A 24181-nucleotide genomic window follows, 5' to 3' on the forward strand; every position below is an offset into this window, starting at 1 on the left:
CTGCCTTCAGCCAGTTCAGGGCACGCCCGTCTTGTCAGCGGTCCGATCAGCCTATTGGCCACTACTCACTCATTTAGTGCGTTGCCACCGCTGAAGTCAGCAGCATGGGGGACCCTGGGCCCAAGCAGCACAGGATATGTTCCGGGGCACTAGATACAAAAGCCCTCCGATGCGGCCCAGTCACGAGGCACATCCCCGCTACGCCCTGTATCGCTCCACACCGTGTGCAGCTCTACAGATCAGCCTCCCCGGGCATTTGCTGTCAACAGGGCTTCTAGGAGAAAAAATGCTGCGATGCCGGGCCAATGGCTCTGTTTCAGTGGAGGATTCTGAAGGATTTTAAAAATTCCAGCGGGAGCTGCTCTACAACACAGCCATCTTGTGGCACGGCAAGCTCCGCCCCATCTGCAAGTTAAAATTGTTAATGACACAAACCCAGGCTGATTGATAAGGTGGTTCGAATAAAGTAATTTTGCTGTGCAATAAAAAAAAATACAAAGTGGTTGCCAAGCCTATAATTGATAAAAAATAATTCACAAATAATGTTTGAGAGAGCCATCTTGGAATATAAAGACTACAGCTGTTCTATGTGTCATGATCTTGGCTGTTGGTCACAGTAGCCCTAATTGGCAGATTAGGAATATGGCATACTGGCAGCAAATCTGGGCACTGCGGTTATATTCTAATGCAAAGACAACGGTAGGTCCTAGAGTGGTGAGGGTTGTTAACCTTTAAACACACTGCCATGGTATCTTGTTACAATTTCCATTGAACATTAGTGTCTGAACAGAGCCCTGGTTCCCAGCCGAGAACAGAACGAGAACAGAACGTGGAGTAATACAAGCAAACCATTTCAGGGACAATACAACACAGAACAGACAGGTGCACTGATATGACTGTTTTGACTCCTGTGCACAGTGGCAGGGATGCAGAATTCCTATATCCCGACGCCTGGGACATCTTGTTTGGGCTGAAGGGCAACACGTTTTCATGTTTATTTTGTCCTTGGGAAAAGTAAGCCCAAACCTAGGCAGCACAAACCCTTTGGCTGCCACTTTACAGAGACTTGCACAGTCTGCAGTTGAGGTAATGCATGCTCGTATGTTAATACTGTTCGAACTTGTATTTATGGTTTATTCATTGAAAGCCTTCATTATTAGGGTGAGCGCTGTAAATAAATGTTTTAAAGGTCACACTGCACTACTGACAGTGGTCCCAGTAAAAAAAAGTGTACATAGATGTATGAAATGTGTAACGATATGAGGTCAATGCATATGTTTGCAGAAGCTTGTAAGCAAGAGTGAAGATTTTCTGCTTTTAAAATAAAACGTTCAGAAAAAATGCAACCAGGAACAGAAAGTTTTGCTACTGTGAAACTTTAGGTGCTATTTCTTTGAAGCGTCATTTAGTAAAGTGTGTTGATGTATGCTAGTATTTCCCAAAAATATTTTTAATGGAAAATCTGTGTAACCATTTCCGGCAAGATTATGGGAAGCATGAAAATAAACAAGCACTGACAAAGCCAACCGATCTAACTTTTTTTGTGAGCCTTTTAGTTTCGTCAATGCGTGTCTTGTTTTGACATGGCTTTTGTAACACTTTATTCTTGTGGGAGCTGGCAGGTACTCATCATTGTAACAAACACTGGCAGAAACAAAAAACCCTTTTTGATCTCTAAAAGCAGACTTTGCCACCGGTGGCATTATAAAGGCCCGCAGCCCCCTCCAGGGGACCCCTTCAGCACAGCGCCTGCCCCAATGAGTATGGAGAGAGGGCCCCTCCATGTTTTGTTACGCCACTGATTGCCACTGTAGTTATTGCCACTGAATAAAACTACTTTGTGTGCCAATATGCTCCTTGTGGAACTCTCACAGTAGCCAGCCAACAGAGAGAGACATAGAAGTTTAATTAAGAAAAAAACTCTTTGTTAATGCCAGACCTAATTAGAGACCCAAATCTTAAAGAAAGTCACAAAAGTGCACACATGGTATAGGTCTTTGAATTAGTGGCTTTCATGAATTCACAAGAAGTATACCATGAAATCTTATTCCTATAAAATATTTGTAAACTGTTTTTTTAGCATGGGCAAATATGCATGTGTAGATTTGCTCGTGTGAACATCTATTGCGCGTTTATAAGTTCACTTTCCCTCCAACCACTTTTTCCCAACCCTGGAAGAAGTTCAACTTCTGCTATTGTCAGGAGTAAATGTCAAACCTTTCTTGTATGGGAAAAGATTAGAGAAGAGCTGGTGAAAATCCTTAAAGCATGCAAGTTAGTAGGTGTGCAAACTCCAGCCCTGGAACTACTGCTTACTGCTTCCTCTAGCCCCAGTATGTAGATTTGTGGGAAGGTAGCAAAATTAGGAAATTGCTACAGTGGGGATTGAAAATGAAAGTATTCAAGCCCTACTATAGTAGTAGCTCTGGCATAATCAGAGCTCTTACATAATGAGATTGCTGCCTAATTTGTCACCACACTACTTGGCACCAAAGGGACAAGTAGATTTTTTTACAGGACAAGTAGATTTAAGAAGCAACCCGTCCCATGGACAGGTAGATATTTTATAAAATTTCACACTCCTGCAGTGGACACATCATTATGTTTTATTTGGAGTACCAATATCGGTTACTTTAGCTTAGAAGATTTACAAGACAGACAGATAAGTCATGTGTGATTTTTATGTTTGTTTTGGTGTGTCTTTCATCATCCACACTCACACTAGAAATATGACAGCACAGTTTCATCACCTCTCATGGCATGCTCTCCGTTCACCATCACCTTGTCTGACTGTCGTGGGATGGCAGTGGTATCAGTGGTACCAGTAGGTCCTGGTGTGTAGGACACAGTTCAGAAAGGAAAGCATGCCAAAGCACACAGTGGTACAGACTGAGGTGAAATGCAGAGGGCTAAAGAGAACAAAATATTCTGCATTTTGTTATTTTTTACACCTTGAGTTAACTGTATCTAAAATTAAAGTACTACACACACCTTAAATCCTTACATGAAAAATAAATGCAAGATTAAAAAATATATTTCCCTTTGATTATTTTAAGTTGTGAAACCTCACTTGCTCAATGTTATCAGTACAGATATCTGTGTATGTGTGAGACCAAAAAGTCACAGAATTAAATCTTGATTGGTGTAGTGAGGAATAGAAACTTGTTTATTTATAGTAATACAAGATGCAAGCCTGTGACAGGAAGCATTGTGAACGCCATTATTTTAAAACTGTGTTACACAGTATAAAATAGGCTGGCACAAAATGTAGGTTTTAAGATAAACAATTGCTTTAAAAATGCATGGTTTTGTAATAATAATCAGTCTGAATGTAGTGCACACCTTCTTGTAGATGTCTAATGAAAGGACACAAGCCAGAACTCCACTGATATCACCTTTATATTACCTCTCAAAACGAATATCTATTTTTCATCATAAAGCTTCAAGTGGCTCAATCGATTAAATCTACACTGGCGCCAAAGAAGTCTTTATATTTGGTAATTAACCAATTGCACATGCTTAGATTTCTTTCACATAGACACCCTGGTGAGAAGGCACGTTTCTTCTTAATCTCTCGATCCCTCCCTCTGCTTCACAGCACAGGAGCCACCCTCCCTGCCCTACCATGAGAAGGATCGGGGGCAATTTTCCTTCCTAGAATCAGGGTGCAGGTCACCATTGCTTCACACAGAACAGGACCCAATCTCACCATTGCTTTGCACAGAACAGGGCCCAATCGATAAGGCCCAAGCAACACCAAGTGGCAGAAAGCCAGCTTCTGGCATCAGACCTAGGAAAGATGTTCAGTGAGAATAGGCAAAATAGACAGCTTGCTTCGTAGAGCAGTAGGTATCAGTGGTGCTGCAGAACGGCTGTTTAAGTATCTTTCCTTTCTTGCATTACAGGACAGGTGCATACCTGCTGTTCAAGCGTTGGTTTGGTACTCAGAGCAATGAAAGAGGCCAATATAAGCAGAGACACCTTGATTTAGGGTTCAGAGAGATGAAAGAGAAAGAGGTGGTGTTGGATAGAAGCCTGTGTGGTTAGCAATGTGCATAGGAGACACCCTGTTTCACAAGGCAATATCTATCATTAGTGAAGCAAGTGCTGTGGCTCTGGTGAATGGGGTCTCAGGGACCACTGCATCACAATGATGAATGTCTTACTTTAAAAGGGGGCACTGTGGTTCATTGTGCTTGCTAGCATTAGGGCAGATGGCACCTTACCCCAAAAAGGGGAGAAACATCTTTCTCAGAAAGGGAGAGGCAATCTATTTCAAGACTGGAGTGATGGTCCGGCATGGTGGGGAAGTGGTGAAAGAAGAAGAGGAGATGGTCTGTTTCCCAGGGCAACAGCTATCATTAGTGCAGCAGGCTCAGTTACTTGGGGGGCAGGAGTGCAAGGGCACCCTAATTACGGGTAGTACCGTTTCAGGTCAATTCTGTTTTTGTTGAATGCATTTGCTCTTTCATAAGTCTTATATTTAGTGTGTGGTGTGAGATACAGAAAAGCATACTTGAAATGATCTCATAATCCCCACCCCTTGTTATCATCTATGCCCATCCCAGTCCCCCAATCTTTGCCATAAAATTTTGAAGGAGGGCCCGACTTCAGCTCAAGTACAGGAAGGAATGTTGGGGGCGTACTGGGTGACACCAAGTGGGGTCTTAAAATGATTTAGTTCCCTTGGTTTGATGTGGAAACCTACACAGAGGCCAGAAGGCACCCTCTAGACTCATGTCAGCAGTGGTCAGACTCCAACTTCAGTCTGCAATTTACTACGCTGCTCCACACTCTTGGCAGACCAGCTGAGCTTCTCCTCCTCAGGGTTTCTTTCCCTGCAAGGCTAAACATTCCTTCCCCTCTGTTAACAGGCTAAGCTATGGCAGACCAGAGCAAGACGGGCAGACTTATGATGATACACTCTCATTGGTGGGAAGCTGGATCTCAAATACAGCAGTCCAAGATCTCAGCAGTTCTTCAGGTACTTTGCAAAGCAGTCCCACTAGTTAGTCACTGAAGAATTTGAAATTGAAAACTAGTAGGATAGTTTGGGTCCCACTTTTATACACATTTTCAACATGGGGAATGGTAATCTTGCAGTAATAACCAAGAGCTAGTTTGGAGAGATTCACTTGCATAGTTTATTTTACCTTCTGTAAAGCAGGCACATTCTTTCTTATGTGTAATAGCCCTTCTATCAAGATTATCCTGACTCCAACTGAAGAACCCAAAATATAAGCACAATACATTGTGAAGACTCTGTACCTGGTGTCAGTCTTCTGGAGCACAACTTAGTGGAGAGAAAAAAAAAAAAAAAAAGGACCATGCCCTTCATCGGCTGCTGTTTTATCAAGTGTATCCATAAAGGTTCCCAATGGTCTCAGCATTCACAACTCATTAGCAATGTGGAGTCTAGTTACCAATCATAAAACACGTAAACAACAAGCACAGGAATGTAAGTGCCCGATCAGGCATTACATTGAAGCAGAACTTTAGACGCATGGACCTGCTGCCCATATTTATCACTGAAGGGAAACAAGATCTTGTCAGTATGGTCGATCAGAACACACTGGCAAGGCCACAAGGTTTTGTCCATGAAAATCAGTTGACTTTACCATTTTTGTTCTTGTAGGTCCGTGCATGCAAACGTAAAGGTTAACAAGTGGAAATAACTTTATGCGCATGACCCTTAAAGGAAGGTCAGTTTAAAAGACAAATCCAGAATAAGAAAGCGAGTGCAAATCATCCCACAACAGGCCATACACCTTTGGATAATAATAACAACAATAAAAAAATAGCTATTAATATTATAATATAATAATAACCACTTCCAATTAATCAGAATGAAGCCAGAGGGCCTGGTTACGACTTCAGAGGATACTCCATCATAAACGTAGCGGATAACCCGCCTGCCATATTACAAGTTCCATTATAGCCTATGGTATCTGTCAAGTTTGTGATGGAGTATCCCATCCGCCAAGGTCGTAATCAGGCCCAGAGTGTTTTGGAGTTCCACAAGTAGCAATATCAGATAGACAATTCCTAAAATGTATTGGTTATTAACATAATTGCCACTCAAATTAACATAAAGATGGGTATGATCAATTTCCCCAAACAGGCCACATCCAAGTTTTTTTTTTTTTTTTTTTTGCAGGCCATATATAAGTTGAATAAAGTGGGACTCAGTGCTCAGGCTTAAGGTCAAACAAGAGAGGGCTGTGAATTCGGATTGAAAAGGAGTATCAGAAATAGCCTAAGATCAGTCAGAAAGGACTTAATTTAGCTTTGTGGCTGGTCTCTCACCCTGGTCTTGCTTGAGAAGGATGGAATAAAAAAACTGTACTGGACACTACTGAGAGACATGTAGCTGTTGTGTAGAAGAACCACATTGACCAAGGGTATGACAAAGGTTATTGAATTTTGTACCAAGGCTGCATCAGTGCTAAGCTGAGGTCTAAATGCAGACGGTCCGATCAACGAAGTTATGCTCTTCTATAAAGCGGAGAATTGTTTGCTAACAAACCTCTCATTAACTTTCATTGGCAAAGTAAGTAAAGGGATCCAAAGGTTAGCCAAAATTGGTTGACCAATATGTGCTTTTGCTAGAAGCAGTGTGACCAAAGCTGCTTGAGGCAAGAGGATCTTGCCCCTTGGATAGATACTTTTTACAGAGGGTTATGAGACTTGTATGATAGTGTCCACAAAATCCTTTGTGAAGGTCATGAGACAAGGATGCAACAAGGAATCTGATTTGAGGCTAATATTTTTGCTTTAATGTCACTGTGCAAGACAACTGTAAGAGGTGGCTAGGACACAGCAAACGGGAGAAGTTAAAAAAGAAGGGTAAGAATCAAAAATCTTAAAAATGGCAACAATATGACCTCTGAAATAATCCAAAAGATTGGAACAAAACTCCTGTGAGAGAAAGTAGCATTAGCACATGATGTGGAGTTGGCTAAATTGTCTACAGTGTGGAAAATCTCCTTATTTCAATTGGGGTGGGGGTTTTTAATCAAAGAATTTCATAAAGTAGGAGAATGAAGTAAGAAAGAATAAGTAGGAGTAATAGCAGACTAGCACGAGTAAGGTGATGCAAGTAATGAGTAAGCTATACCAGGGGTAACAGAAGATTTAAGTAGAAGTAATAGTAGAATCTAAATAGTGTACGAGTAAGCAGAAGTAGAGGTGTTCAGTACAGTAGGAATAAGGAGTATGTAGGCATAAGTAGAAAAATTAAGTAGGAACAAAGTTGAGTTACAGTATGTGTAAGAAATCACTTACTGGCACCCATAAACAGACAGAAAATAAAGAGATGCACGTACACACACAGCTCATATACAGACACACATACAGTTAGATAACACACATTGGGGCACATTCAGACATAGCTGGATGGTGGCTGAATGCATTGATGATTTATGTATGTGTAATTGTATAAAATGAGAATAGGGGGTTGAATGGCTTGGGTGCACAGGATGGGTGTGTAGATGAATGGGTGTGGTTGTATAGTTGCCTGGAAGAAGTATTGACGGATATATGGATGGTTGGTGGGTGAACGCTTGTGAGTAGGTAGATGGATATGTGCTTGGTTGAGGGTGGATGATGGATTCATGGAGATATGTGAATGGATGCATGAAGGAGTAAGACAGTAATCACAGGTACACAGAAGAATAAGCAGGAAAAGAGTAGGTGCATGTAGAAGTAGGAATAAAGAGAAAATAAGAGTATGTGTGGTTATCAGTAGGAGAATATATGTAGGAACCAGTATACTTATGAATAAGGAGTAAATGTATGAGTATGTTGTTAGGAGTAAGTTCTGAAGTGTATGAGGTCTAAGTTGAATGCTTGTAACCAGGAGGGAAATCAGGCATTAGGAGTAAGTGAATAGGATCTGATATAGGAATGCAGAGGAAGGAATATTTTGGATTGAGAGGGAATATGTGAGTAGAACTAAACAGAATTAAGAGAATCAGTATGTAGACTGAAAGTATGTTTGTAGTAACAAGGAGGTTGAGAAAGTAAGTATACATAGGAGTTAAGGTAAGACAGTATGATTAAGTGCAGGAGAAGCATGAGTACGCAGGAGTAAGGATCAAGTGTAGGAGTAAGGAGTACAAAGATAAGTAGCAGTAAGTTGAAATAAGAATAGGGGTATGTGGAAGTTAGAATAATTAGGAATGAGAGGATGAGAATAATCGGATGAAGTATTAGTAAAATTATTACAGTAGATATGTGGGAATAAGTTGTAATAAGAGTATGATACACTGGGGTTAGGAAGAATGAAGAAGATATGCATAATGGACTGGAATGAAGGAAAGAATACAGACAGGATAAGAAAAAAGAAGGAAAGGAAAAAAGGGTGAAATGAAAAGGGGAGGGAATGATGTGCAATGGTTGGAGGGGCATAAGGAAGGATTGAGATGGGAAGAAACAAAAAGGCTGTTTTATTGCATTTGAGCTTTGTACTTTTAAATTTAAAATTCGAGGAAACTGCCACTGACCAGCTTAAAGAAGCACTTTTTGGTACAGTGAAATGTTATTTTTCAAGCAGAGGCATCCCTTTATGTCCAATTTATAATTTGGATAGCACATGTAACACTACTTCTGCACCCACCTGCTACAGGCTTGCTCTTATCTTGCATTCAAATACCTATTCTGTCGATACTCACTCTTGTATCAGGTCACCTTTTAGGGACCCTAGTGATTGGTTCATTCATTTTTGTTCAGAGCTCAAATAAGACAAGCAGGCATGCCGTCTTTTTACTCTCCATATGACTCCTTCCGTGGAAGGGGACTTTCATTCAACTTGTGAGAAAGTAGCCTCTTTCTAGCATGGTTACCCCCATTTTTGGCCTGTTTGTCAGTGTGTTTTTACTGTGCCACTGGGATCCTGCTAGTCAGGATCCCAGTGCTCATATTTTGTGGCCTACTTGTCAGTCTGTTTCGCTGTTTTTGTCAGTATGCTTAACTGTATCACTGGAGTCCAGCTTACCAGAATTCCAGTGCTTATGCTCTCTCGGATTCCAAATATGTACTTACATACTAATAACCCAGTATTCCACTCCACATTGGTATACTGGACCCCCCCTTTATAAGTCCCAAGTATATGGTACATAGGTACCCAGGGCATTGGGGTTCCAGGAGATCCTTATGGGCTGTAGCATTTCTTTTGCCACCCACAAGGAACTCAAACAACCACTTCTTCAGGACTGCCAATGCAGCCTGAGTGAAATAGTGTAAACATTATTTCACAGCCATTTTCACTGCACCAGGTCACTAATAAGTCACCCATATGTCTAACCTTCAGGCCCTGAAGGCTAGGTGCATAGTACCAGTGTGTGAGGGCACCCCTGCACTAGCAGAGGTGCCCCCACGTCATCCAGGCCCATATTACCAGACTTTGTGAGTGTGGGGATGCCTCTGTAAGTGTGCACTATATATGATATATAGGTCAATACCTATATATAGCTTCACAGTGGTAACTCTGAATATGGCTATGTGCGTTGTCTAACAATTGGGAATTGTACCCCAATACTGATTCCAGGATTGGCTGCACAATCCCATGCACTCTGTGGGCTCCACCATGGCCCTCCAGTACTGCTGTACCAGCCTTCTGAGGTTTTCACTGCAGACCCAGCTGCTGCAACCTCACAGACAGGCTTCTGCCCTCCTGGGGCTTGAGCAGCTCAATCCCAGGAAGGCAGAACAATACATTTCCTTTGGAGAGGGGTGTTACACCCTCTCCCATTGGAAACAGGAGTAACAGGCATGGGAGGGTATCATCCCAGAGCACCTGGAAATGCTATGAAGGGCACAGATGGTGCCCTCATTGCATAATCCAGTCTACACCAGTTCAGGGACCCCAGTCCCTGCGCTGGCACAAAACAGGAAAAAAGAAAGGGGAGTGACCACTCCCCTGTCCATCACCTCCAGAGTGTCCCTGGGTTCTGCCATTTTGTTTTCAGGATGGTCAGGGAACTCTGGGAGCATCTGAGTGGCCAGTGCCTGCAGGTGACGTCAGAGACCCCTCCTGATAGGTCCATACATGGTTAGGTAGTCAATCCCTCTCTGAGTGCTATTTAGAGTCTCTACTCTAGGTGTTTTTCAGATTTGAATTGGAAGACTCCAGCAGGGATTCTCTGCATCCTTTACTTCATCTTCTACCCACAGATCAACCGCTGACTGTTCCAGGAACTCTACAAAACTGCGACAGAGAAGCAAAGACGGCTACTGAGACCTTGTATCTTCAGCTCCAGCCAGCAACTACAACAGTTTACAGGTTGTGCACACTCTGAGGACTGCCTGTCTTCATCCTGCACCAGAAGAACCGAAGGAATCTCCCGTGGAGTGACAAAGTCATTACCCTGCTTCAGCAGGCACCTCTCTGCAGCGATGACTGGTACTCTGGGTCCCCTCTCCTGACGGCGAGCGTGGATCCTAGAACACAGGTGGTGGACTAAAGTGACCCTGACTGTCCGAAGGTCCAGCTGTCCACATTTGGTGGAGGTAGGAGCTTGACTCCCCGTGCCAGACAGTACCCTGTGCACCACATTTTTTTCAGCTCCTAGGGCTTCTGTGCACTTTTCCAAGAATTCCTTTGTGCACAGCCTAGCCCAGGTCTCCAGCACTCTATCCTGCGACACTATGCTCCTTGAGTTGTTCTCCGGCGGCATGGAATCTCTTGGTGTAGTGCAACTCCTTTGTCCTTGTGCTGCGGGACTCCTGTGCATGCTGCCTGGTCTTCTGAGGGCTCTCTGATTTGCTGAGAGCCCCTCTGTCTCCCCCTCCTGGGTAGGGTCGACCTGGTCATTCCTGGGCCCGGGCAGCGCCATTTTCCATAAACCACTAGTTTTGCATTTACCAAGGTTTGTTTGCGTAATCCAGTGCCGAAAACCAGACTGTGTACATCCATTCGGCGTGGGACATCTTCTGCACCAACCAGGAACCCACATCTATCTTCTTTGGTGCAATACTGACTTTGTCTTCTCACCGCTGGTTCTCCTTTTGCACCTTCATGCCGGTTAGCAGGAGCTCCTGTTCTCCCTGGACTCTTCAGTTATTTGTGGACTTGGTCCCCTTCTTCCACAGGTCTTCAGGTCCAGGAATCCATGGTTTGTGTCTTGCAGTCTCTTCTGCTTCTTGCACTGTTTTCTATCTTGACTTCTAGTGTGTTTTAGGAAATTTGCTGTGTTTTACTCCTGCTTTCCTGGGCTCTGGGGTGGGGTATTTTACTTACCTTCGGTGTTTTCTTCCACTCCCAGCGCCCCTCTACACACTACACTTACCTAGGTGGGAAACAGACTTTCACATTCCACTATTTTAGTACATGGTTTGTGTTCCCCCTAGGCCCATTGCAACCTATTGTGATTTTCACTATTTGCACTATGTTCTGACTGTTTACTTACTTGGTTTTGGTTACTAGTGTATATATGTGTAATGTACTTACTTCCTAGGGGAGTATAGTCTCCGAAGTATTTTTGGCCTTGTGTCACTAAAATGAAGTATCTTTATTTTTTATAACACTAAGTATTGTTTTTCATGTGTGTGAGCACTGTGTGACTACAGTGGTATTGCAAGAGCTTTGCATGTCTCCTAGTTCAGCCTTGGCTGCTCTGCCTATAGCTACCTTTAGATAGCCTTGGTTCTAGACACCAACTACATTTCACTAATAAGGGATAACTGGACCTGGTATAAGGTGTAAGTACCTTATGTACCCACTACAAACCAGGCCAGCATCCTACATAACTCAAGGTGAGTTTTTTTGCATGAGACTCACACAGTTCCTAGGAAACACAACAGCCACAGCTTCCCTAACCGCACCCTGTCATTACTAAACTGGTTGTTCCTGTTCAATGTCCTCATGAAGACCCCTTGGGATGGTTTCAAGCAACCATGACTATCTGGGTCGAAACGTCAAAGATACTGTCTGTTTTTAAAATTTCCCCTGGACCTGGACTTCTTAGAAATCTCTAGATGCCCCTCTGGATTAGGATTTGTTCAGGCTGCTTAAGCACTGCTTACATCTATATTTTATTTTACAAGTACAGTCACTTCACCCTTAACTTGTTCACTCTTCACAAGCACTGATGTCACACTGTTCCACCTTACTGAGCAACCTTACGTTTATTGTGCATAGGTATTTTTGTGTACTTGTGCTGAAAGACATAGAATGTGCAGTAATCATTTTCTCTGATTGTGTTTTCTGTTTCCTCATGTTGCCATTGATTAATGTTTCTGATACACCTTTAATTCATTTTGGTCTTATGAGTAATAAGCAACCGACAGGATTGTTGTTGTTTATACTTATTCTGTCTTTGTGAGCAGAAAAGACTTGGTCACAAGTAATGGATGCAAAGAATTAGGAGTTGATGCTATCACATGAAGAGTCTTAAAACATTACCTTATTCTTACATAGTGTAGCACCTTGTTCTTACATAGTGCAGCACGCCGCACTTTGGGGATGAGTTTGCTCAAGTGGTTGACTGCACCGACGTTCTAAACACCATGAGCAGTAATGAATACATCAGGTATTGTACTACGCCTGTAATTTGAAGTGATAGTGCACTGAACCTTCATATATGATCCATTTTAAAAGAAACCGTTTCAAAATACTAACTAGGTTGGCCAACAAGCAATCTCTTTCACTTACAACTTTCACTTTTGTTGAAACGTTCATGGAACAATCATTGCGCTGTTTTCTTGGAATGAAATGTCCTGTCCACAGTTCTTTGCACTGGCTTACACAGTCCAAATAAAATGGTACATGTCGATTGCATCTTTCCCTGGGCCCTCTCACAGATAACATATGTCTCCTGACAAATACAGATGAAGTTAAAAGCTGCATTTGTTTAACTTAGAACCAAGCCTCCTAACAAATACAAATGAAGTTAAAAGTTGTGTTTGTTAAACTTAGTACCAATGTGTGGTCAGCTCCTTTGTAGGCTCAGTCCAAAATAACAATATACATGCCTAAGATCTCCATCCTGGATTAAGGAATTCTGTGCTCGCGTATGCCATATTTAGCATAAGCATGTATAAAAGTCTCTTTTCCGTATAGTTATTCTGCCTTCTTCAGGAAGTTGTCTTACCCAGTTGGGGAATTTGTTTCATGAGACACTCATTAGGCGAGGCATACCTTTACACATATGTTCACCCTTTAGAAATACACCCATTTCAAAAGAAGTACTTAAGGTACACATGCGGCTGTCTCTTCATAGTATAGCTGACATGTAACACAAGGGAATGAAAGCGGTATGCTAGACAGCCAATAGGGCAACTTTAGAAGTTGAACCTTTCCATGGAACAAATAGCTATCTGAAGGTCACAATTAGGATCAGGAGGGGCAGATTCTGCCTAGCATTCTTCAAGTAGTAGATGTGCAGAATAAAGGGCTACACAGCTTGTCGTGTGCACTTGCACAGACCTCTGTGCTGAAGGCAGTTGTGATTGGTGTGGATATTCCTAACAGTTCAGCACTGCCAACTGAAGCCTGCATATGAAAGTACCACTAAGAAAAGGTCAGCTCACCAGCTGATTTTCTCAGGCACACCCTGCACATACCACATTTCTTATATTGATTGTACTATTTGATCACACTTTTTCACATGAAGGCAGCAGACCAAATGACGCACTCACAGCATGATGCAATCTAACTGCAATATCATAATTAGGACTTCCAGTTTTCAGTTTTTACTGATTTTTACAGATAAATAAAGACAGAAAATAATCTATTTCCTATCTGTACTTATTCTTTAAAAGCTGAAAAATACAGAAAATTGAGCTCCTTCTGAGTGGCTCTCTTTGTTGTCCTTTATGAATTCCACACCAACTACTAAGCAGATTGACACCATGGGGATTCAAAAACAGGATGAGGCTTCCGTAAATACAGGCATATATTAACATATATTTGTATACAATGCTAATATATACCTCTCGGGGTAGTGTTCTGTTATATTTGGCTGCTTGATTTTCTAAAACACGACACGTATCAAAGTATGAGTGCATGTTTATCAGTTAAATAAAAGTGAAAATATACCATTTTAAGACTCCATTTATCCTCAAAATTTAAAATATATATGGATAAATACAGACAAAAATGTTGAAAAATAAATACCTTAAAACTGATAGCCCTAATCATGATTAAGGCTCCTACTTTTCAGTTTTTACTGATTTTTACAGATAAATACAGACATAAAACAATGTATTTCCTGTCTGTCATTTTTAAATGTGAAAAAATATGGGAAATTGTTCTTCTTGTGGTGGCTCTCCATGCTGTCTTTCATGATTTCTACAACACGAGCTGAGCAGATAGACACCATGTGAAGTTGAAATACAGTGAGATTTCCCTAAATAAGGGTTTGTTAACATATTTGTGTATTATAATGCTGATGTTTACGTGTGGGTGTAGTCTTTCACTATATTTGGCCGCTTAGTTTGCTAAAACGCAATAGGCAGCTGTAATGATATGCGAGGTTTGACCACTGACTCCATGTTGCACTTAGCTTAGCAGCACACGTCACATTAGTGACCACCAGATTCATTTTGCCTATTGACTTTGCTTTAGCATTAGCCATTGCCACTTAAAAAGCTGCAAGTAGTTTTCCACGTTGTACAATGTGTTCATGTTTTTATTTTTTGTGTTCTTTCCCACCAAGGGCTTAGACTGATAAGAATGTACAAAGACAGCAGGGAACGGTCATGTTTTGAAGTTGCACCTTGGGATTGTGGCCAAGCCCCGACGTGTTATTTTCAAAGCTTGCCTAAAGCAATCAGTATTTTTTGAATAAATAAACTTCTGCAGTGAGAGGGAGGTTCTAGAATTTTCCTCTCTTGTTGCTCAAAGTATAAGAGGCTAAAGACAGATGGACCGGGGACTGAGAGTGTTTTCAGATCTCATGCACACCGAGGACGCTGGTGTGTGTCATCCTTCCCGTGAGGATAATTGATCTCTCTCTCTCTCTCCTCTATCGATTCTGGGACCTGCCGATCTGACGCTGAATAGGAAGGAGATAAAGCAGTTGTGCCCTTGCCTCATGAGGATGCATAATTTTTTTAATTCATTATCTGCTTTGCATTATAATATAGATACATATATTTGCTGTGTATATTGCAGTGGAGAATCATTTGTACGTTTTCATTTCATTGCTGTGACCATTTTTAAAACGTGTGCTTACAGCATGCTAATCTCCTTTTACGAACCTTGCGAAGTAAAATAATAAATGTTTTCTTTGGACTAAGAAGCACATTCCAGAGATTTTTGTCAGTGCATGAGTGTTTCAGATCAGTCATGAGTGAAGCAAAACAGCAGCAAAGTATGAGTGCATGTTTATCAGTTAAATAAATGAGGATAAATACCAATAACATGGCCAAAAAATAAAAAAACATAAAACCAGAAGCCCTAGTCATAATGTATACTGTAGCTTTCAAAGCGCCCGGGCTAAAAAATGGTATATGCCAGCGGTGTAAAAGGCGAGACACGTGGGGTGTGTAATGTGAGAAGACAAGAAGTGCACTGAGAAGTGAGAAGAAAACAATAGTACGAGCAAAGCCAATTGGTGTTGTAATGTAAGTGACAATGTATTGGCTTTGCCAATGCTTGTTTGTCAACCACTGAATTAAAGAAGGTAAAAGAAAATAAGGTTAGAAAACCGAATAGACTGCTAACACTTATCTTAAGGCACTCAAAACTAAACATTAAATTTAACATTCTCAATCTTTATAAACAGCAGGATTGATTTTTAAATGATTTTCACGTAAGAAACTGAACAGGTCTGTTGCACAAAATCCAGCTTAAAAATAACACCGATATTTAAAAGAAACTAACAGCTGTATGAGACCATGAATAAGTAAGTGTCAGAACGTAAAGAAAACATATGTGCCACAGTTTAATTTACTTTGCACAGAAACTGGCCCAAATACTCAGGCCAATTGATCTCTAGCAACCCAGGGAGCAGCCAGATAGGACCGGGAGAAGGAACATCTCTTGCTGCTGTGAGTCAGAAACACACCCACCCCCTGCTGCTTTTGTGTGCCAAGATTTGGGCATTCATGCAAAATGTGCAATGCAAGAGATAAAACAAAATAATTTCAATAACATCAGCTCTTTAATCAAGCCATAGCAAAAATATATCTCCTGCAGTGATTTGTGGAGGAAATGAGTGGGAGGGGGGCAACACTGACAGTACAGGCCTGTGATGTGAGGAAGCAGCACAAGGGACAGATAGACAAGAAAACACATTCACTACCATGGAGTGTTCAAAGAAAAAGCAAAATGTAGATCCCTGACGTGAGCCTTAGAGGACACAAAGTATCCAGTCAAAATGACGGTAAAAAGCTACGCTGTAGGGGAGGGTCAAACAGGAGAAAACCCAGTAAATAGGACTCAAACATTGAAATTGACAACAATTTCAATGTCAATTGTCAATCAATCACGATAAACAACGGGCTGACCGGAAGCCCACTTTACACAATTGAACATAGAAAAAAAGACAGCTTAAAGTTGTCGTTAGACAGAACTTAAAAATGGGTTTCTATCACCACCACTTAATGTATATGATCTGGAGAGCAGTCTCATGTGTGGTACAGAGCATGCTTGGGGCCCTCTTCCAGACCACAAACTAGAATCTGGGGCTGAAAACCACAATTAAAAGCAATGTTTCAGTAAGCTTGCATAACTGTTGTGTGTGCTGGGCCACAAAATATCAGGATACCAGATAACCAACAGCTGGGATCACTCCGGGCAGCAGGAGAAATTTTTTGGCCCAAGGTCCTCTCAACTTCCCCTCACCTGGCCTACATCTCTGTGACTCCGACACTATTAAATCCGTGTAATTTCAATCAAAAAGCTTTTGGGTAAGAATAATCATTTTATTTGAAACAAACCTCCACAGCGCACGTAGGACTGCAAAGTAAAACAAATGGTAGGATGGCCACAGCGAGCAGAGAATCGACCCTTTCCTTCCCCAGGTCAGAAAAATGAACGACACTGGGCTGCGTACCAATAAGCATCAAGTATCAGCGCAATGAAACTGTTTCGTCTGCTTGCGAATTATATCAAACAAATATCATTTCCACCGCCCTGCAGACGGAATTTAGAGAATCCCTCTTGGCATTTGTTCTTTCCCACAGGCACTACGTAAACTTCCGTAATACTGGACTCCAAAAAAATGGAATTCTGTCAAACACCTTCAGCCTCCCAAAATTTGGGAGCCAGGCTATTTCTCATTAAAAATGTAGTGGACATCCAGGTCGACCTTGATAGTCCCGGTTCCTATGTAAACTTACGTGTATTCTGCGCTACCTCATTCCCCCAAAACTAAGACCGAAATAGGGACCTTTTGCCACTCTGGGCGATAAATATTTCCTAAAGAATTGGACCCTGCCACTAAGTTGAGAAATGACAAGTTACCAGACGGCCCCAGTATCGCGAAAAATTCCTTATAGTCAAGACGCGGGACTTGCAATGTAGTTGGAGATCTGAGTAGGGCTTCAATCTGCCATGCAGTGGCCCTGGAAAAAGAGTGCTAGGGGACCAAAAAGACAACGTCGGGAACGTCATTTATTCCACGTATCCCAGAAAGCAAAATAAATTACCCGGAGAGCAAAAGTTACTGATCCCGCGAGGATATGAGACAATAACTTAGATCTTCCTGTCATCATTGGCCGTGAAGTGGGATAAATTCTCTATACAAAATCAGTTGTATGGTCTTTGGTAGTTTGACTACAATTAAATTTGACACGCAACCAACCTGTCAATAGACTTGAGAGATACAGCACAAACTACACAGTAGGAAAAGCTTCTCTGCCTCACCGGGCGATGCAAGTAGCCAGTAGCAGCACGCATGTGCGTTATCCTCTGTTCTGTGACAAGGGCCGTCGTGCACTCTTACCGAGAGGACGTAGACGCGAAAAGACGAAGGACTAAATTGTTTGTTGGTAAAGCCAGCAAAAGAGAATTTCAGTAGTCCGTCTTCTGATTGGGAAGAGAAAAACTGTTCTCCCATTGGTCATGAATAGGAGTGGGCGGACAGAGGCACCGCCCTATCGCAAGCGTTGACCGTATGTCAGTTCAGGGAGCCTAGGGACAGGTAGGTTCCCGGGGTGCTGGCGTTCCTCCCGGCCGGTGATGGCGGAGGCGGCACCAGAGCCTCTTGCACAGACAGCACCGCTGCCTCCCCGGGCATTGGAGCTGGTATTCTCCTACCTTGGCCTATCGGATTTACGCTCATGCTCTCTGGTGTGCCGACTGTGGTACCGGCTGCTACACGGCGACGAGAACGGGGAGGTGTGGCGGGGCCTATGTGCCCGGTGTCTAGGAGAGGAGTCTTTGCGGGGAGACGTGCTATGCGGACTGGACACGTACAAGAGCAAGGTGAGGGGGTTAGACGCTGCTTGGCCGGGGAAATCAGACAGCATGTGGCAATTTTCGCAGTTAATGGAGCAGGGCTGGGTATGAGAGACGGACGTTCCGTGAGCTTGGGATGTTTGCAACCTCCGTGCTCTTCAAGCAAATAAATTGAACGTTTGCGTAGTGATATAACGTAGACCTTGGAGAGTCCCCACTTTTTTCTTTGTGCATCTCGGTGTAGAGGCCTGCCTCATTGAATTTGCATTGGCCAATCACCACGTTTTGTAGTGTTATGTTGATTTATTTTCCTTGTGACACTGAGAACAAGCATGCACTTCGCGGAGATTACACCAGGCCGCAGCTATGTCCTGAGCAGATGTGGACTGTGCCAGTGGTACCGCTAAAGCAGAGCTAGCGTGAACATCTGTGCAGGAATGTGTATGAAGACCCACGTTTGTGTTTTATTATTTTGGTACTGCGGTTGTATTTGCTCTTCTGCCCGACCACATAAAGTTACATTAAGGATTAGTTGTATAGCGCAGTTTTCGTTACTTGGCCTACTGGCTATTATTGGCATTTGATGCTTTTTTCAAAGATAAGGTGGTGCTTGAGCATAATCACAATCTATCTCAGGATTAATGTCAGCATAATGTTATACACTTAAAAAAAAGGTGATGCCTGTTTTTGAACAAATACCGAGCTAATTACCAACATGTGTTGTGGTAGGCTGGCGAATGCTCCTATCAGATAGCCCAACTGTCCGTCCCCTGTTGTTGTCATGAAGCTGTTTCAACATATCTACCATTCCCTTTTAGGTTTCTTTAGACACCGCTTTAGCTGTGTGCCAGAACTCATCTGATACACACAAAGACGGTTTTCCTTTCAGCTAGGCCGCTTCAGCCACTGCTTGAAGAAAGTTGCAATTTTATTTTGGATCAGGTATTTCAGTCTCTGGTTTGTTAGGTTACCTCCCAAAGAGGGAGTCTCATTTCAACGCATGGTAAAGTGTCCTTATGCATACCATGCAATGGAGATTTTCTTAGCTTTAGTGAAAGAAAGTCTTGATTTTATTAAACACACGGAGGCGAGTATTATGCTATCTTCTCTTGCTTTAATTTGAATAGCAGCCAAGATAAACTACAAATCCCAGCAAACCCAGCTGGGAAACTACTGAAATATGTCATACAGTAGGTAACCAATCAGAGTCATAGGTAAGTATAAACATATTGGCTGAGAGCAACAAGTCCTCTTTTCTTGCAGAGCAGTCAAGCCACTCTGAATAAAGGAACAATCAGGAATAAAATAGCACATGCCAATAGAATTGAAAACAAAGCTTCAAAACGGTATACTATATGAACAGTCTTTTGATCCAGATCCGGGATGAAAAGGTGTTGAAGTAGAGTTCTTTCCTGTGTCAAAGCAGGTATGTCCATCAAAGTTTGCTGGTAGGTTGAAGAAAGAACCTTAGGATGTCTGGTTATTAGCGGTAGCTGTACCTGCTGAGAATAAAGGGAGGGTTAAACAGAAGAACAATAGTGGTGGGATAATACTCGCCTCCGTGTGTTTAATAAAATCAAGACTTTCTTTCACTAAAGCTAAGAAAATCTCCATTTTATTACAAGCACGGAGGCTCCTATTATGCTAGTTCAAAGCATAGAAATAACAGCATTAGCTACATGGGAAACAGGCTTACAATAAAAGGTTCTAAAGGTTGAGACATTTGACCAATCAGCTGATTTGAGAATGTCGCCCAAACTCAATCCTGCCCGAAAGGCCTTGGAAGCCATAGCTCCTCTGGTGGAATGGGCCCCAAAAAGGGAGATGTTGATCCCGGCCAGGTCCATAAGCCATTTGACCCAGCGGGCTAAAGTAGTGGAAGTGACAGGATTATGAGGGGATCTGAATGAGATGAGGAGTTGAGTTTCGGCAAGCTTTCTCAAATCTCTAGTTCTTGAAATATATTCTTTCAAACAAGTTCCTACACATAAATTAGCCTGATCCGGGAAATAAGGATAAAAAACAGACATTAAATTAGTTCAGAAATACATTTGAGAGAAACTAGACAGAGGAGAATAGTTAGTTTAGCAGAAAGGAATTTTAGGGATAAAGGGGAATTAGACGGTTGTGATAAAAGAAACTGTAAGATCACATTGACATCCCACATGGTATTGTACTTAGGTAAAGGGGGTTTGGTAAAACGTATCCCTTTTAACAGTCGACAAATTAGAGGATGCTCGCCAATGGGTTTATTATTGATTCGTCATGTTCCGCGGAAATTGCGGATCTGTACATGTTGACTGTTCTATAAGCCTTGCCCTGGGCTGCCAGGGAGGCAAAAAAAATTAACAACCAGGACTACATCTGCTGAAGCGGGATCGGCACCCCTGACCAGACACCAATTATTCCAGATTGACCAGGCTGACTTGTAAGCTTTAGTTGTGCCGGGAGCCCAGGCTTGACGTATGAAGCTTGCAGCCTCGTGCAAAATTCCCAGGGTTCTCCAGGCAGACCCAAAACCATCCATGCGACTAACTGGAGAGTGTGGTTGAGTATCAAATCGTGAGGTTGTCCTTGTGGATTCAACAAAAGAGAGGGAAAAAGTGGAAGAAGAACAGGGAGGTCTACAAGTAATTCGAGAGCTGAGGGGAACCAAGGCTGACCCTGCCAGAGGGGGGTAACCAAAAGCACTTTGGTGGATTGACGACGGACTTGCGCCAAAACTCTGGGAATCATTATGAAGGGAGGAAACACATAGTTGGTTTGATTGGACCAGTCCTGTTGAAAGGCGTTGGTGGCCAAAGCCAGAGGGTCTGTCCGCCAACTGTAGAACCAAGGGAGTTGAGAGTTTAAACGAGAGGCAAAGAGATCGACAGAGAAGGGACCGAATTTGGAAGAAAGATTGTTGAAGATAGAAGGGTGAAGACGCCAATCGCTGGAGTCCTGAAGATATCTGGAGCACCAATCTGCGATTGTGTTCATGTTTCCCGGAAGGTATTCTGCTCGTAGGGAAATCTGCTTTTGAAGGCAAAATTCCCAAAGACTTTTTGCTAGTTCGGCGAGGGGTTTTGACCAAGTACCCCCAAGGTGATTTATATACCGAACTGCTGAAAGGTTGTCCATCCGGAGGAGAATAGAACAACTTACCCTGTCTTTGGCAAAGGTTTGGATCGCAAAGGAACCTGCAAGAATCTCTAAACAGTTTATATGCAGAGATGACTCCTCTGTTGACCATAAACCTCCAGTCGAGAACTGAGCACGTCTTGCGCCCCAGCCAGTCCGACTTGCATCGGATTCTAAGACAAGATCTGGTGCTGTAGAGAATATTGCCCGGCCATTCCAGGCGTCTAGGTGGCCGAGCCACCATTGGAGTTCGATCCGGGATTCGTGATCTAGCAGGATTAAATCCTCATATGTGAAACCTTTGCGGAGATGGCAAATTTTTAGACGCTGCAGCGCTCGATAGTGAAGGGGACCTGGAAATATGGCTTAAATAGATGATGCTAAAAGGCCGATTATATGGGCCAGACCTTTGATTGTAAGTTGTGATTTGTTGAGAACCAAGTGTATTTCCTTCTTTATGTGGGAAATCTTTTGAGCCGGAAGATGAAGTGTAGCCTCGGTAGAGTCTATGAGAAACCCCCAAAATTCCATGTGATGGGACGGAATGAGGTTGGATTTGTCCTTGTTTATTAGAAACCCTAGATTTTGAAGGGGGGACACAAACCTATCTAATTGTTGTTGTGTGAGTAAAGATCTGTCCTGGTGTAGAATTAAGAAGTCGTCTAAGTATACTATAATTCTGACCCCTTGTTCTCTTAGGTGAGTTATCACCGGCTTTAATACCTTGGTGAAGCACCAAGGAGCTGAAGAAAGGTCAAAAGGAAGGCACGTAAAACGGTAAAATTGGTCCTTCCATTGGAATTGTAGAAATTTCCTGAAGGATTGATGAACGGGAATGGAGAGGTAAGCATCTTGTAAGTCTAAACGAACCATCCAATCGTTTGTCAATAACGAATCTCGAAGATGGAGAATAGTCTCCATCTTGAAATGGGGATAAACCACACATTTGTTGAAAAACTTGAGGTTTATGACAGGACAACATTTTTTGTTCTTTTTTTGGACCAAAAAAAGCGTGCTGGTGAAGCCTGAAGGATGAGGGAAACATGGCTCTATCGCGTGCTTGAGACTTAGAGAATGAATCTCTTGATAGAGAAGAGTGTCTTGTTGTTTGGAAAAAATTAGGGGTTTTGGAGCATGATGTTGTAAAGGAGCTGAATAGAGTTCTATATGATAGCCTGAGACTGTCTGCAGGACCCATGGATCTGCGGTTAAATACTGCCAGTTTGTTATGAATAATGCCATCCGGCCTCCCACCAACAATGGACCATAAAGAGGAACGCTTACCTGAGTTTTGTGAACCTCTGGATCTGAAGCCACGTCTGAAGGAACGATACCTTTGAGGGTAGAACTGTGGTTTGTACTCCTGTTGATAGGAAGCGGAGCCTCTGGTCTGGTTGACCGCACCTCTCTGGGTGTATCGGCCGGCAAAGCGGCTCCTGCCTTTGCCGGCTCTCCCAAAAACACGGGAATGAAAAATCTTTTGCATGGAAGACTGCGCCTTGTCCATAGAGGTAAAGGTTTGCACGTATTTACTGAGTTCTTTTATGAAAGAATCTCCAAACAGCAAGCCGTTGGCTTCTGGACTCGTCTCCTTAGCGGCGAGAGTATTGAGTTTGGGATCGATTTGTGTCTTTCTTGCGCCATTGAGGCGTTTGTATTGCCAAGTAGGCAAATCGCCCGTTGGGCCCAATTGGAAAGGATGACCGGGTCAACTTTCTTGCCTTCCGTTCTGGCTTCTTCTGCCAAATCTAGAATCCTGGTGAGAGGGCCCGAGAGGTCAAGCAACCTGTCTTGGCAGTTGGTCCAGGCTCTGTCAACACCTTTCTTGGGATCTTTCCCAAATTTTGAGAAGAACATTATCATATTTGGGTCAATGACAGGGGTATTAGTGATGTTGTTGGGAAGGGAAGGTCTAGGGCATTCGGATTTAAGTCTATTACGTACCAATGTATCTAAGGGTTGACAAAGATTCTTTAGAACATAGTCAGAGACATGGTCACAGGGAGTCCATTCAGTGGAATTAGGGTGACGGATAAGGGACGGATCAAACATCGGTTGACCCGCAAAATCCAATAAGTAACTTTTTGATTTGGTTTTAGAAGACTCTCCCAATATATTAAGAGAAGTTTTACGCCTTTTCTCCACAGGCCCTGACCAGATCATTATGTCTAGATCATCCTTATCCGTGTCTTTGTCAGAGTCGGAATCACCCATATCGTCCTCTGTATCTCCCAAATTAGTGACCTGCATGGGACAGGAAATACTGGAGGTGGACGGTTGGTTAGGGATGTTTTTTGACAGAGAGTCAGAGTTAACATCTACATTGTCTGTCTTTCTTTTCCTGGTTTTTGTAGGGGTAGCGGAGGATATTAAACGTTTGACAGAGGCTTCAAATGTCCTGGAAAAATCAGAAATTGAGGAGGAAACCGCTTTCTGGACAGAGTCCTGAATTAAGGAATCTAAATCCTCTTTAAATTGTTGAGCGTCTTCGTCTTCAGAATAATTTTCCATGGTAAAGGAAAGTTTTAAAATCATTCCAATAGATTTTTACGAACTTTAAATGTATAAATAGCCTAACTCTAAGAAAAAAATGAATTAACTAACTACACTGTCAGGTAAACGAAAAAATCGGTTGACTGCGTGTGTCAGAGGCTTTCAAAAGCCTGGAAACGGGCGCGCTAATTAATGCGTGGCCGGCCGGTGAAAAATGAA

The 24181-nt window shown here is 42.6% G+C and overlaps 2 protein-coding genes across 8 annotated transcripts in view; one reads left to right on the forward strand and one right to left on the reverse strand.

Annotated features, from left to right (window-relative positions):
• Nucleotides 1-17976, reverse strand: part of WDR53 (WD repeat domain 53) — a 167102-nt gene extending 149126 nt beyond the window's left edge. For 2 of the 6 annotated variants that reach the window (XR_011199402.1, XM_069213588.1), the window contains exon 1: nucleotides 17751-17891. Coding sequence is in view for 1 of the 6 variants with exons in the window: in XM_069213592.1 (XP_069069693.1) it covers nucleotides 17813-17845 (33 nt within the window). In the remaining 5 variants the exon portion in view is untranslated. Of the gene's footprint in view, nucleotides 1-17750 lie in introns of all 6 variants that reach the window. The other 4 variants (XM_069213591.1, XM_069213589.1, XM_069213592.1 and 1 more) reach the window with 4 other exon arrangements.
• A 46-nt stretch (nucleotides 17977-18022) lies between these two features.
• The window catches only part of FBXO45 (F-box protein 45), a 48839-nt gene continuing 42680 nt past the window's right edge, over nucleotides 18023-24181 (forward strand). Inside the window, exons 1-2 of one of the 2 annotated variants that reach the window (XM_069213598.1) lie at nucleotides 18294-18373; nucleotides 22169-22312. In XM_069213598.1, coding sequence (XP_069069699.1) covers nucleotides 22295-22312 — 18 coding nt within the window. In that variant the 5' untranslated portion in view covers nucleotides 18294-18373; nucleotides 22169-22294. Of the gene's footprint in view, nucleotides 18374-22168; nucleotides 22313-24181 lie in introns of both variants that reach the window. The other variant, XM_069213597.1, reaches the window with a different exon arrangement.

This window comes from Pleurodeles waltl, chromosome 11 (assembly GCF_031143425.1).
Source record: "Pleurodeles waltl isolate 20211129_DDA chromosome 11, aPleWal1.hap1.20221129, whole genome shotgun sequence".
In the NCBI taxonomy this organism is placed as follows: domain Eukaryota; kingdom Metazoa; phylum Chordata; class Amphibia; order Caudata; family Salamandridae; genus Pleurodeles; species Pleurodeles waltl.